General features: G+C 42.3%; 2 protein-coding genes across 2 annotated transcripts; both read right to left on the bottom strand.

The window, feature by feature from the left end:
• Positions 1-2,063: 2,063 nt before the first annotated feature.
• Positions 2,064-5,342, bottom strand: atp5pd (ATP synthase peripheral stalk subunit d). Its single transcript, XM_061679540.1, has 6 exons — positions 5,309-5,342; positions 4,351-4,481; positions 2,708-2,804; positions 2,532-2,603; positions 2,341-2,403; positions 2,064-2,249 (listed from the first exon to the last, which is right to left on the bottom strand). The coding sequence occupies exons 2-6, from the start codon at positions 4,470-4,472 to the stop codon at positions 2,118-2,120; spliced, it is 486 nt and encodes a 161-aa protein (XP_061535524.1). The 5' UTR covers positions 4,473-4,481; positions 5,309-5,342; the 3' UTR covers positions 2,064-2,117.
• A 1,619-nt stretch (positions 5,343-6,961) lies between these two features.
• On the bottom strand, positions 6,962-8,863 carry LOC133404185 (homeobox protein MSX-2-like). The gene is made up of 2 exons (XM_061679859.1): positions 8,522-8,863; positions 6,962-7,925 (listed from the first exon to the last, which is right to left on the bottom strand). Exons 1-2 carry the CDS (start codon positions 8,799-8,801, stop codon positions 7,507-7,509), a joined length of 699 nt encoding a protein of 232 aa, XP_061535843.1. The 5' UTR covers positions 8,802-8,863; the 3' UTR covers positions 6,962-7,506.
• Positions 8,864-14,593: the final 5,730 nt, after the last annotated feature.

The raw sequence follows: 14,593 nt of genomic DNA, 5'->3' as shown, positions 1-14,593 counted from the left end.
AGAAATTCAAATAACCTGATTTTAGGCCTTGCGGCAGAAAAGCCTCTGGAACTCAGGAATGCATGGACGATTTTAATTAATATTTCACATTTACTGAGGCACCGTACAGCCAATATTACATTCCAACTACTAGAAAAAGTTGGTTTGGTTAAATATGGCACCTTTAAGATATTTATTTCTAGTCATTACAACAAGCAAGTTTATTTGCGACACTGTAGTCCCATATCCAATCCCCTCCAAAAGTATTGGAATGGCAATGTCAATTCCTTTGTTTTTTTGTTGGATACTGAAGACATTTGGGTTTCAGATCAAAAGATGAAAAAAAATTCTGAACAAAAGTTCAGAATTCCAGCTTTTATTTCATGGTATTTACATCAAGATGTGTTAAACAACTCGGGACAGAGCACCTTTTGTTTGAAGCCACACACTTTTCAAGTAAGTAAAAGTATTGGAACATTTGACTGATAGGTGTTTCTAGTTGCTTAAGTGTTGTCTTTTAGATTGATTGCTTAAACATTAGATAGTTCTTGTTTTTTGGCTTTGGGTTTTACCTCTGAAAACTGCATTTACTGTTAAGCAAACATGAAGACCAGAGAGCTGTCTGTGGGAGAAAAGCAAACCATTTTGAAGCTGAGAGAAGAGAGAAAATCAATCAGAGCTATTGCACAAACATTGGGCAGGGCCAATACACCCATTTTGAATGTCCTGAAAAAGAAAGAAACTACTCAGGTACTGAGCAACAGACATCGAACGGGTCGGCCAAGGGTATCAACAGCAGTTGATGACAGAAACATTTGAGTGCTGTGAAGAAACACCCAAAGACAACAGACAGTGACATCACCTCCAACCTCCACAGGGCAGAGGTGAAGGTATCACAATCCACTGTTTGCAGAAGACTTTGCGAGAAGAAATATACAGGCCATACCACAAGATGCAAACCACTCATCAGCAAAATGAATCAGAAAGCCAGATTGGCTTTTGCAAAGAAGTACAGAGATGTTGGAACAATGTTTTCTAGACTGATGAGACCAAGATTAACCTCTACAAAAGTGATGGAAAGGCCAAAGTATGGAGAAAGAAATTATGTGCGTATTATCCAAAACAAACAAGCTCATCTGTGAAGCATGGTGGCGGTAATGTCATGGCTTGGGCTTGCATGGCTGCTTCTGGAACGGGTCACTAGTCTTTATTGATGATGTAACTCATGATGGTAGCAGCAGAATGAATTTTGAAGTCTACAAAACCATTTTGTCTGGCAATTTACGGGAAAATGTATCCAAATTAATCGTAAAAAGCTTCATCATACAACACGACAATGGCCCAAAACACACTGGCAACACTACAAAGGACTTAATCGGGGGGGGGGGGAAGCAGGTCCAAGTCAATCACCGGACTTTAACCCAATAGAGCCTGCATTTTACTCCCTGAAGAGGCGACTGAAGGGAGAAACCCCCAAAACAAACAAGAACCGAAAGACACTGCAGTAAAGGGCTGGAAGAGCATTCTGGTGAAGTCAATCAGTCGCAGATTTTGATGCAGTTACTGCAAGTAAGGGTTATGCCACCAAATATTATTGATTTTAATTTGTCTGTTCCAATACTTTCGCTCAATTGAGAAGTGGGTGGCTTCGAACAAAAGGTGCGCTAAGTTAACACATCGAGATGTAAATACCATGAAATAAAAGCTGCAATGCTGAACCTTTGTCTCATATCCATCTTTTGATCAGTCTTCAGTATACAACAAAAACAAAGGAATAGACCTTGCCGTTCCATTACTTTTAGAGGGGACTTTAAAAATAATCAAAACAATTATTCATTCAATTGGAAGATGTCCACTCATGAGCTCAATCAAACTGGAATAAGTCAGTAAAGAAAAATTAAATGTTGTAAATTGTGCATTTTTGTTTCGATACAAAAACTGGAAAGTATGATAAGGATTAAGCATGTCAAAAACTCTTTACCCTGTATGCATACAAACTGTATTGTGTGGTGGCTTCACATTGAGGAAGGGAGATTCTGCAACATTTAGTATTCCACAGTGCACATATACGCATCAACACTCAATTTGAAACATTTAAAATATGTATTTTTATTGTGAGTGGCAAGTCAATGAAGTAGTTACAGTTCAGCAATGGGCTTGTTGGGCCAGTATGGATATTTGACAGTGTCCAACTTTGTCTCAGGGAAGGTGTTGTTGAGATCTTCAATGGTCATCTGGTCGAAGGGGATCATATTCTTAAACTTATCCAACTGTGAGCGAACAGGAAAGTGAGAGCGAGCGAGAGAGAGAACATGAACAATTTCTTCACGATACCCGTGGTATTTTAGCAGCTATTCTCACCTCCGCCTCATACTGAGCGATGCGAGCTTTTGACGCTTCCACGTAAGCTGTGGCATCTTTGTCCTGGTCATATTAATGTTGGGAAATAATGAGATAACATAGGCATGTAATAGAAGACTCAATTCCTTTAAGAGGGATCTCTTTTACACAATGTTTGGTGATGGCATTTTTGATTTGATGTTAACACTTACAGCTTCTGCCTCCTGCGCGTTGATGGCACTTGTCTGCGTATCAACAGGCTGAGGGATCTGCAGCGCTTTAAACTATGAACAAGACAATGATGCAACCAGGAACACAAATTCTAGTTCATTTAAACGATTCTGAAAAGCTCAAAGTTGTCTTCTAGATGCCGGCTTGCTCAATTTACCTTCTTCTCAAACTCATCAACCATCCCAGCTTTGGCCACAGCACTCTTGTAATAGCTCCAGTCAATGGCCACGGGAGACTCTGGCAGGGAAGCTAGTCTAGTCAGGGAAACGAATAAAAACACAGGAATGAGCATTGCTGTTGTTGAGTTAGAAAGGCACATGCAAACAAAATGGAACTTTTCACAAATGTGGCAATTGAGCTGAATTTACTATCAATGTTTTCAGAATATCACAAGTTCATGATAATGCATTGCACTTAGAGTATAAAGCGCTTTTCTAGGCACTCAAAGACGCTTTACAATTTCATGCATTATTCATTTACTCCTCGGTCATAACTTGGTGGTGGTAAGCTACTTGTGTAGCCACAGCTGCCCTGGGACAGTCTGATGGAAGCGTGGCTGCCATTCTGCGCCTACTGCACCAAACATCCAACCACATTTATTCAAGCTATCAGCACACCTCACTGGACCTCATTTCAACTTGCCAAGATTATCTGCTTGTTGTGCTTGTCTTTTTGACTTTGTGACCCTTTTTCTGAGGGTGATAAGAAAAGAACTTGAGCGAAGCAAGCACACTCATCCATTTATTTTTGTCCTGCAAGCAGCGTTACCAGGCGTTTTAGTGTGTTATACTTCATTTCATACTTGCGCAACAGTGAATGTTTAAAAAAAACGAGGCACATGATCTTTTATTGCCTCTTTTGAATAGTCAAATATTGTGTCTATAGAGTGTTTTACTGTTTGTAAGACATTATTAAAATGATTAACATTTTCCTGCATGATATAACAATATAATAATAATAATCAGTTGGGGTGGCAGTAGCTCATCTGTAAAGACTTGGGCTTTGGAACCTGAGGGCTAGGTCGAAGTACCCCGCAGACAGACAGAAAGGAAAAAAAAAAAAAAAAGCAAATACATGTTGGCGAGACACTAGTCTATTTCCTAACTACTGTCAAGGTGCCCTTGAGCAAAGTATTAAGGCTCAGCACTGTTTGTGCGCCCTTTCACTCTGGACATCTCTCCTTGCATGCCCGCATGCATGTGATGTGCTTCTGTGTCGTATGTAACACAAACCCTAAAGAAGAGGACGTTGAATTCACTTTTGAGAGATTAGAATAAGAATAATAAATACAATAAAATGGACCAAAATCACATAAATCAGTGATTCTAAAATTGTGGTGCTAGTACCACAGCACTTGGGCTCACTCTAGTGGTACGCAGAACAAAAACACTGCCCAAGTACACCTCAGCTATTTTTAACTTCCATCCATCCATTTTCTGAGCCGCTTCTCCTCAGTAGGGTCGCGGGCGTGCTGGAGCCTATCCCAGCTGTCATCGGGCAGGAGGCGGGGTACACCCTGAACTGGTTGCCAGCCAATCGCAGGGCACATACAAACAAACAACCATTCGCACGCACTTTTTTTGGTGTTTTGGCTTTCAGTTTTCGGCCGTGGGCTACTGACCACAACTCCTTAAAAGTAAAATAAACTTTACAACTACACAATACAGGCACCCAAAAAGAAATGTCTTGCAATTCTTATGACTCTTTGATGTTTGATCGGTTTCGGCAAGAGTTGCAAAGGTTGGAGAGTAGCAAACCAGACTTGGCGATAAAGAGCAAATGCGATGAAATTTAACTGACTTAGCAGAGATGGCATCACTGCGGGTCTTGAGGGCATTAAACATGCCCTTCTGGTTGGGTGGAACACGCTCAGCAAATGCCACCCAGTCGAGGGCCTTCAGGGCTACACGGCGGGCTGCCATCTTGACAATCTGAAAGACACATAATGGACCACATCTAAGGGAGTCAGTTAAAACGTGCACATGTTGCTAGATAACAGAAGATCAATCAAGCATTTTAATGTCCACAAATGTATTCAGAAATATTCAGTTAACTCTTAGCACTAAAGAAATTCCTCAACACGACTTCAGTTAACACAGTAAATCAAACAAACGTAGAATTCAATTTTCTTTTGTAATCATGACAAATTGTACATCAGCCTTAAAATGAGTGGATCGCAGGCACCGCATTCTCGTCAAAACGTGAAACCCATGTGAGATTGTGCCACCACTGAGATGATGTGGACATCAAACTGCTCATTTCAGAGTTGACAATCGGTGTTTTCCGAAATGTGTTTAACCAAAGCACATATTTTCGTCATCTCTCACGGCTCACTGGTTGGGAATAAATCATGTCTGTTGCTCATAACGCCACTTTAATGAGTAATCAATAATAATGTATTGAGTGTATTCCTAATAATTCGTGACAGACGCATGTCAGCTGGACAGTCAAATGTAGAATCTATCGAAATACTAAAAGGTGTTAAAAGTCAACTAAACAGGAGAAATTGTTGTACTTGGCATTAAAACGAAATTGGCTGCAAAAACGACTCCGCAGCAGCGAGGATCGCTAGCTTGCTAGCCAAGGTCAGAGAAGACCTTTTCTCACGTCAAGGTTTACGCCAAACATGGACTGACAACAAGGTCACGCTTGCAACGAACGCACATGCAACGGAAACACTCGCAGAAAGCCTCGCTATTTCAAACAAATGTAGCTTTATGTGACGTCGTAGAATAGGAGCCGACGACGGCGTACTCACCTCGCTTCTCCCAACTCTGTGACAGACAGCAGGACGCAGGAGCGGAAGTGCCGCTCGTTTGAGCCGAACGGGTCTGCACTGGGCCAATCGCCATCGCCCCCTGGTGGTCAAACGGAAAAACTGCAGCTTCGCGTTCTGGACGCGTGATGAGCGTGGAGAACAGAACAAGTACCGCACAGGATTGGGCTGAACCTGTGCTCATTGCTTCAAATGGCAACGGGCCACAATGGAGCTTTCAAGCGGATAGGGCGGACAGGTCATTCGTAGATAAGGTTAAAAAAAAAACACAAAAAAAAAACTCAGACATGAGATAAAAAATGTGTTAACTTGCTGATTTTAATAATACTGCACAATCATAATTCTTTCGTGTTTTAAATTCAATATTCATTTATTTACAATTCACTAAGCCATTATTTATTTAAATATATATTTTCAAATGTAAATGCGAACATTTTTATGTTCGTGTTTTATGTCATAATATACAACAAACAAATTAGTATGTTATTATTTGTTAAAATAAATACAAACATGTTAAATATACATGTACTATTTTATCTAAAATGATTTATTATACTACATTATTTGATGCTTATCAATTCATACATTAATTGATTGTTATTAATCAATACACTTAGATTAAAACTAGTGCATACATACTAAGTAACCAAACACAGGGTATAATGGCTAAATTAATTTAAGAAATGAAAGTTTACTAGAAATGAAAGAGGTATTCGTGATGATTTTTTCATTGCATTATCTATGAATTCATTTAATTAAAACTAATTAACCAATCATTTAATAAAATAGAACGTGTTAAAAGTATATATAACCTTGTTTGTTCTAATTATATTCATATTTATATTATCTTTTTTTTTTTTTTTTTTTTTTACAATAAACCAGTTATTTCATTAGATACATGGAAAAAAAAATCCATCCACCCATCCAATGTCTGAACCGCTTAGGGTCGCGGGTGTGCTGGCGCCTATCTCAGCTCTTCGGGCAAGAGGCGGGGTTGTACACCCTGAACTGGTCGCCAGCCAATCGCAGGGCGCATCATTTTTAGTAACCATTTTCAGGGAAAACCTCGACATTATTGCAACAGCTATTACAGCACCGTTGATATTGTCAATGCTCCGTGGGTCGAGTTTAAAAAAAAAAAAAAAAAAAAAACAGAGTGAGCTGCACTGTGCACTTGAAATCATTTTCTTTTGAAGTCTGCTTGTTTGTTTTGATTTTAAACATCAATTTGTGCAAATTGTCCTCAAAAGAATATCGCGCCCCGTGATCACAGTACTGTCTTCATGAACGATAGTTGAATTTCAGAACATGAGGCATTTAGATTTTACAAATGGCTTTGAAAATACAAAAGTTGTTTCCTCTGTTTGTATATTTTAAAGCAGGATTATTCACCAATGTCACGAATGTTCCAAATTTCCAATTTAAACTTCCCAGTTGGACACAGACAAATGTCCACATTCATTTGGGCTAACTTAGAAGAAGACGAAATGCAGGCTTGTGTCACGTATACAACGGTCGGCATGCATTCAATTTCTACTAAATAAATGTTTTTCCTTGACTTTAAAATGGAATTTGAAGAAGGGCATAGGCCAGCCCCGTTGCAACAACCACTCAAATACAAAACAGATTCCGATTTTGCATGTTTATTTACATGTTCCATATATGAGAAGTGTACACAGTACAGATAGAAAAGATTCAATAAATACAAACGTCCCGCTGTTGCTCGAGTGAGAGTGCGGGACCTTTTATTTACATTTACAGCAAAATAGCATCAAATTCTATAGTAATCCTCAGAAAGGCCACGCTGTGAGAGTAAACACTATTCGATACACACATGATATACATCGGCTCTCTGTTGACAACCCTGTGATAAGTAAAATAAACAGTTGAATAAGATGGTGACAGTTGAGGCACCCACTTTAAGTACTTTTTACTGCTCTGTTAGAAATACTGTCAGTCAACTAAACGCACTTTTCCCACAAATGCACACACTTTTGTACAACATGTCCAACAATACAGTTGTCAGTTTTGGAGGTACCGGTAAGAAGAACATTTGTCGAAATGTCAATTCATAAAAAATAAAAATAAAATAAAATAAAAAAGTCGGAAAATACTTATTGTGCCTTTGAGTGATTTTGCAACCGCGTGTCCTGAAAACATGTATTTCCCACACGGCAATACTAAGACAAATAGTACATCCCGTACGTGACAGGTCCGCCAAAGAGTCCCGGCACCGGCAGACCGGTCCTGGGGAAGGGGTTGGAGATGGGCCCCCACGTTGCCGAGCCCTGCACGTGCGCGCTGAGGGGGAAAGGCAGCGCGAAGGCCGACAGGACGGGCTTGGAGGCCAACTTCAGCTTCTCCAGCTCGGCTTCCTGCAGCCTCTTGGCTTTGGCCCTGCGGTTCTGGAACCAGATCTTCACCTGGGTCTCGGTCAGGTTGAGCGAGCTGGAGAACTCGGCTCTCTCGGCTATGGAGAGGTACTGCTTCTGGCGGAACTTGCGCTCCAGGGCGAGCAGCTGAGAGGTAGTGAAGGGCGTCCGAGGTTTACGGTTGTTTTTGTGCTTCCGCAGAGTGCACGCAGATGGGCTGGAGCTACCTGGGAAGGACACGAAAGGAAACACAGATCAGAATCAGAATCAGAATCAGAATCATCTTTATTTGCCAAGTATGTCCAAAAAACACACGAGGAATTTGGCAATATATGTTATTATGGCGGAGGGGGAGAAAAAAAAAAACAAAGAAGAAAAATAAGGGCTTGATGCATTTGACCTATTGCAAAATCGTGTTGAAGAATATGTGCTTTTCGCGATGTTAAGTATGTTTTTAAGTGTTTTGCTACTCTGGAAAAAAAGAGAGACCACTAGCCGAAAGATCAAATAAATCAAAGCAAAATAGGAGGACGTTGGGGTTAATGCTGCTTGCTGTGCTGGGATCGTTTACAGAAGAGAAAAAAACATCAACAACCCTTTTTTCTTTTTGTGGGGGGTGCATAAATGTATCATTTTGCCGTGATCTCTTATTTCATTTTGTATCTTTCCCCCAACAGAGCTTTATACGAAGAGATGACCAGCAGCCGCGTTTTCCTGATGCAAAACAGACCAAACTGTATTAAAAGTCAGTTCGCAGGAGTCTTTCTGATCGCCAGTACAGCGAGTGCATAGAAGCTGCCATTCAGTGGGCTTCCGTCCTTACGAGGCTTGGAAGAGAAGGTGTTCGCCTGGAACCAAGTGCCGCGGTCGCTGTCGGCCGCCTGCGGGGTGTCCTCCGTCGAGCCGCTGCGAACGGCCGGCGAGCCCTCTGCGGCGTAAAAAGTCCCCGGAGAGAAGCAAGTCCGACAGGTGCTCGTCTTGGAAATCAAAGCCTCCACGCTGAACGGGAGGCGGCTCCGCTCCTTCTGCGCGCTCACGTCCGTCTCCTCCTCGGGTTGCAGAACTTCGGCGTCCCGGCACGGCGAGCCCCGCGCGGCGTTCATCGTAAAGGCGAGGCGATGGGGGCCACGCACCTCCCGGTGGATCGCGATGGAGTCGACGATGCCTTCACGGACCGATGCGCGTCTCCCGAGTCGGAGACGCGCACTTAACTTTCACGCAGAGGAAGAGGTGTGTTTCCACTCCTCGCCCGCGCCAATCAGATGGCTAATTTGGGGTCAGAGCGCGCTTTTGATTGGCTCGCAGCCTTCTAAGGAAACATCAAGAGGCTTTTGAAAGGAACGAGTCGCTCATCATACAGACCCCATGCTGCGAGAGGCCATTCATGGCCCCTCGCAAAGTAGCTTAGACCAATTTTAGTGTCATTAACCAGTGGGGAGGACTCTCTTGACCGTTTATATCCATTAGCGCTCACCCAACTGGCACTCTCACATCTGAATCAAAGTCGTCAGATAGGAAGGCACTGCAGCCCGCGACCGTGGAGAACTGCGCTGTGCTCACTATACTAACCACATGATGGATAACACATTTCAAAAAAGAAACCATAAATACATTTTTAAAAAGGCTAAATGTCTCACATGATCGGGACAATCCGTGACCTTTTTTTCGAGAGCGAATTGCCGTTTTAAAAGCATTAGCTACGTCTAAATAAAGAGTCAAAGAGTCATCCTTTTATAAGAGGAAATCTAATGAAACGAGTGCACGGAGAGCGACCCTGATTGGGTCAAACACTTGCAGTATCACAGCAATTAAAGGCCTGTCACGATCCTTTCTGGCTTCACAATGGCCTCGGCTGAGGAGCAACAGGCCTTCTTTTTTTTCTTCTTCCTCCAGCTCCAACAATTTAATAAGCCAGACAAGTTGCGTTTTGCAGGCGCCGTGCAGGCTCGGCCGGATCTCAGAGGAAGATACCTCGGGGAGAAAGGCCTCTACCGTTCAACTCCACCAAACCAGTTGTCCCCCGAATATTTCATCGGCACTGCATGAGCGGAGCTCGCTTCTCATCCAGCCTGGAAGTGCGACTGATCTTGTTTGTTGAAATCTCACAGCAACATTGTTTGGACTTTAGGACTTGGGTCTCAAAACACATTTCATCGTTCAATAATATAAGAAGCATCGGCGTCATCCATTATGTCGCATATACATTCTTTGAAGCTTGTTGTGGTCGTAGTTGACGGAGGCGAGTTTAAACTCTGCATTTGATGGTCAAAATGAGCAATTTATCATTATTGAGTATTATTATACTGTATTTTAGAAGATTTGTGAAAGTCAACCTGTCATATAATGCATATAAAGAAGAAAATAAAAACTGGCAAAGGAATAATTTGAGATTTTATTGTATTTATTTATTTTTTTAAAATAATTGTTTATACTGAGGCGGCATGGTGAACATTAGCCCATATGCCTCACAGTTCTGGACCCGGTTGGAGTTTGCATTTTCGCCCCGTGCCTGCGTGGGTTTTCTCCGGGCACTCCGGTTTCCTGCCACATCCCAAAAATCATGCGTGGTAGGTTGATTAAAGACTCTAAATTGACCATAGGTGGGAACGTGTGTGCGAATGGTTGTTTGTTTATATATGTTTATATGTGCCCCCCCGACTGGCTGGCGACCTCTCGCCCAGAGCGGTACAGAAAATGGATGGGTGGATGTACACAATTGTTCCCATTTTGCCACTATCATACAAAGTAGCTTCTTGAAATGTCTTAAATAAATAAAGCAATAGCCCCTCAACTGAAAATGTGAGCGGCACAGCTTTTGATTGGTAACTCAACATGAGTGAATCCTCATGCTGATTGCCTTTCCTTTATTTCTATTTGACAAAGTCAGACCTCTGTCTCCACACACTGGGGCCTCTTGTTACCCACATGGTTTGGGTTTACGTCTCATGCAGGCCCCCCTTCTATCTGGTGCATGCAGGTATACCCAGTGATCTAAGCGCACAACAAGTTCTCTTCCCTCCTCCCCTGGATCTCTTGTGTCTTGTGCCCCAAAAATACATTTGTGCAAGAGCGTGCAGAAGAGTAAGCCATGTCAGAAGATGTTAGTGAGTTTGAAAGCAGATTTAGGCTTCAAGGTCAGTGCAAGCATGAAAGGAAGCATGTTTCCTTCAGCGGGAGTCGCAAATGAAAAACCGTTCGGATGCTTACATAGCACTCACTAATGTAAAGAGAGTCAAATTATACTGTGGTGATATAAATATGTTTTCAGCTCAGGGTTCAATATTGAATACTTTAATTTCTCGTGTATAATGTGGATTTCCCCCCCAAAAAATGATCAAAAGTCAATAGTGCGCATTATACATAGGTATAGGGGCAAATGGGGAAAGCAAACTTTCACATTTTATAAATGTATGCCGCCATCTAGTGGTTATGAAAAAGCTGTACACTTTCATTCCAAAATGCCACCGCCACATAGTGGTTATAAAAAAAGTGTAGCCTACACTTTCATTCCAATATGACAGGGGGTACGTATGACTGCATAATATGTACAGTTGTGCTCATAAGTTTACATATCCTGGCAGAATTTGTGAAATGTTTTTCTTTTTTTTTTTTTTAACATGACTGATGACTGAAAAACAACCATTATTAATTTCTTTATGGTTATGTTTTGTTTAATGAAAAGGCTTTTCTGAAATGCTTGACCATTTAATTTGAATCCCATTAAAATAAAATCAAATGTATTTCGCCTGGTCCTTCATGTTTTCTTTAAAGAATTGTACCCGTCTTACAAATTCTGCCTGGGTAATCAAACATATGAGCACAACTGTGTGCTTTCTTATTTATTAAATAAAAGTAGGGCTGTGAATTTCAAAATAAGAGCAAGTAAATAAAAAAAAAGGATTACGTGTTCAAATAAAGCGCTTAACTTCAGAATAATTATTTGAAAAAAACGATCCATCCATCCATCCATTTTCTGAGCCGCTTCTCCTCACTAGGCTCACGAGCGTGCTGGAGCCTATCCCAGCTGTCATCGGGCAGGAGGTGGGGTACATCCTGAACTGGTTGCCAGCCAATCACAGGGCACACAGAAACAAACAACCATCTGCACTCATATTCACACCTACGGGCAATTTAGAGTCTCCAATTAATGCATGTTTTTGGGATGTGGGAGGAAACCGTAGTGCCCGGAGAAAACCCACACAGGCACGGGGAGAACATGCAAACTCCACACAGGCGGGGCCGGGGATTGAACCCAGATCCTCAGAACTGTGAGGCTGACGCTTTAACCGGTCGTCCACCGTGCTGCCTGAAAAAAAACTAACAAAATACAAATAATACGTTATGTTTTGATCATATGGGTAGAAGTAAAATCATGCATTGTAAAAATGCATTATACACGGAGAGAAGGGTTTTCCAGAATTTTGAGGTCAACTTTGGGGGTGCATATTATACATGGGTGCGCATTATACACGAGAAATTACTTTATGTGAAACATCCATCCATCCATTTTCTGAGCCGCTTCTCCTCACTAGGGTCGCAGGCGTGCTGGAGCCTATCCCAGCTATCATTGGGCAGGAGGCGGAGTTATGCCCTGAACTGGTTGCCAGCCAATCGCAGGGCACATACAAACAAACACCCATTCGCACTCACATTCACACCTACGGGAAATTTAGAGTCTCCAATTAATGCATGTTTTTGGGATGAGGGAGGAAACCGGAGTGCCCGGAGAAAACCCACGCAGGCACGTGGAGAACATGCAAACTCCACACAGGCGGGGCCGGGGGTGAACCCGGGTCCTCAGAACTGTGAAGCTGACGCTCTAACCAGTCGTCCACCGTGCTGCATATTAAATAAAAATCATTACTGGTGTGTCAATAAAATTGGCAGATTTTTCTTGGGCATATAGCATCTTTCATAGAAGTCCACATTCCAGAGAAAAGTCTTTAGAAACAGGACGAGTTGGCAAATTAGGCTGAGGAGATTCAAGTGGCCGTGTACACACTGTGGTCACATTCTCAAACCCAAGAATGCTGCCACAATTTAATTTGCTCTCGGAGCCCAAAGTTGTGATGCAGCAGAGAGAAACATGGCGGCAGCATCGATTTTCATTTTTATATATACTGAAATGTTGACAGGGTCAAAACCAGCAACCAAATAACTGTGGTCTTAAAAACAATTTTTTTTCTTTTTTTTTTCTTTTCTTCCACAATAAAATCATCCTCATTATAATAATATCCAGACTGTGTTTGGAACATTTCAAACACTTTTAATTTGTATATAATTCAGTTTAAGTCCTTATAGATGATTAAAAACATTAAAAAAAATGTCACCTACATCTGGTTTTAATGAAACATTTATTCTGGATCCTCTTTTGTGGCTCTTAAGAGTGAAGTGAAATATTAATCACAGTAATCGCACAACAGATGTCACAGATTCATTTCTTTGATCATTGTAAAAACGTATTAAATCCCCAACCCTTCTTTCAATAAAAATGGATGTGACCAGTAATGTTACTCATGCATCTTAATGGCAGGACTGCTTATTCAGTTCAATTTAAACATGCTGATAGTTGAACCATCAAAAAAAACGTTCCACGTCAGTGTAAGTGCTGACACATGGATGCAATGAATGGGCAACGCTCGTCTTATAGCGATAACGTTATTGCGGGCCCCAAAGGTCAAAAGAAATGCGCGTGCTTGAATATTGTGAGATTACAATTTCAAAGTGTTCCCCGTGTGAAGGGGAACAATGGCGTGGGTGGGGAGTTAAAAAAGCTGCTCTCTTTCAAATAAACAAGCATGGGTTGACTCTGAATGAGACTGCTACGGAGCAGCCGCATTGGTTCTCAGAGGATCGGGAGCAGCCACCCTCTTCCTCCTCCTCCTCTTCCTCAGCTTCCACACACGCTAACCACAAACAACCTGATGGATCCTCATAAGCATAATTCAGTACTTTGGTCCACTTCTTTCAACCCACTTTAGCCCGTCTCTGCTTCCCCCTTCCTGTCCTCCTGAACAGAGGACATAGCATAGACGGGAAAGTAGATGGGGGGTGGATCAGAGCTCCCCTTTTTTGTGCGATTGCTTAATGAGCCTGAAAATACAATTGCACGGCTCTGGCTGTGAAGATAGCCTGCAGGCTGGTGTAAATTAGCAGCGCGAGGAAGCCCAGAGGGCTGAGTCTTGCTGAGCGAGCAGAATAGGGAGATGTGGCGAGAGGAGCAAATCCTGTTAGGAAACCGACGCGGAGGAATCACGGTGCGTTTTGGAGCCGACAGCGGCCGGCGGGCTCACTTGTTGCACCGGCGAATCCCGGATCCATGACAAAGTAGCGACTTCCTGACACTAGTGAACGCCATTATGTAGGGATGTTTTTGAAGCCACAATTGCAGCGTGACCCCACAATTGCTCTTTTGAGACGCTACCGTAATCATCACTCAATTGAATTTTCTATGCTTGTGTCAAATTCAAGTGAGGGCGCAGTGGTGAGAATCTCCTACATAGCATATGTCCTCTCATGAGCGCTGGCTGCTCCTTTGACCGCTCCGCTTGGCATCTGCTGCTCGTAGCCTTTCTATATCTGCATTCTAATGCACATATCCTGCTGGGATGTTAACTTTAGCCCCTCCATAATTGATGGCTTCCACACTTCAACCGGGTCCCCCCCACCCCTTGCCCTCTCCCCATCGATTGTTGGTATAGCTCTGTGGTTTGGGGTTCTTTCAGTCAGCCATTGTTCTTTTATGTAGGAATTATAATAGACTAAAGTAGGGGGGAGCAAAGAGAAAGAAGCAAGGGAGGAGATAAAAAGAGAGTCACTGCTGATATTTAGTGAACTCTGAAGGGGGAGTTTTCATTCTCATTCTGCAAGTTTGGCACATGCCTTCTGTTACTAA

The sequence above is a fragment of the Phycodurus eques genome, chromosome 6, assembly GCF_024500275.1.
Source record: "Phycodurus eques isolate BA_2022a chromosome 6, UOR_Pequ_1.1, whole genome shotgun sequence".
Classification (NCBI taxonomy): domain Eukaryota; kingdom Metazoa; phylum Chordata; class Actinopteri; order Syngnathiformes; family Syngnathidae; genus Phycodurus; species Phycodurus eques.
The sequence above is the reverse complement of the archived record's forward strand: the minus strand, read 5'-3'. Positions and strand labels throughout refer to the sequence as shown.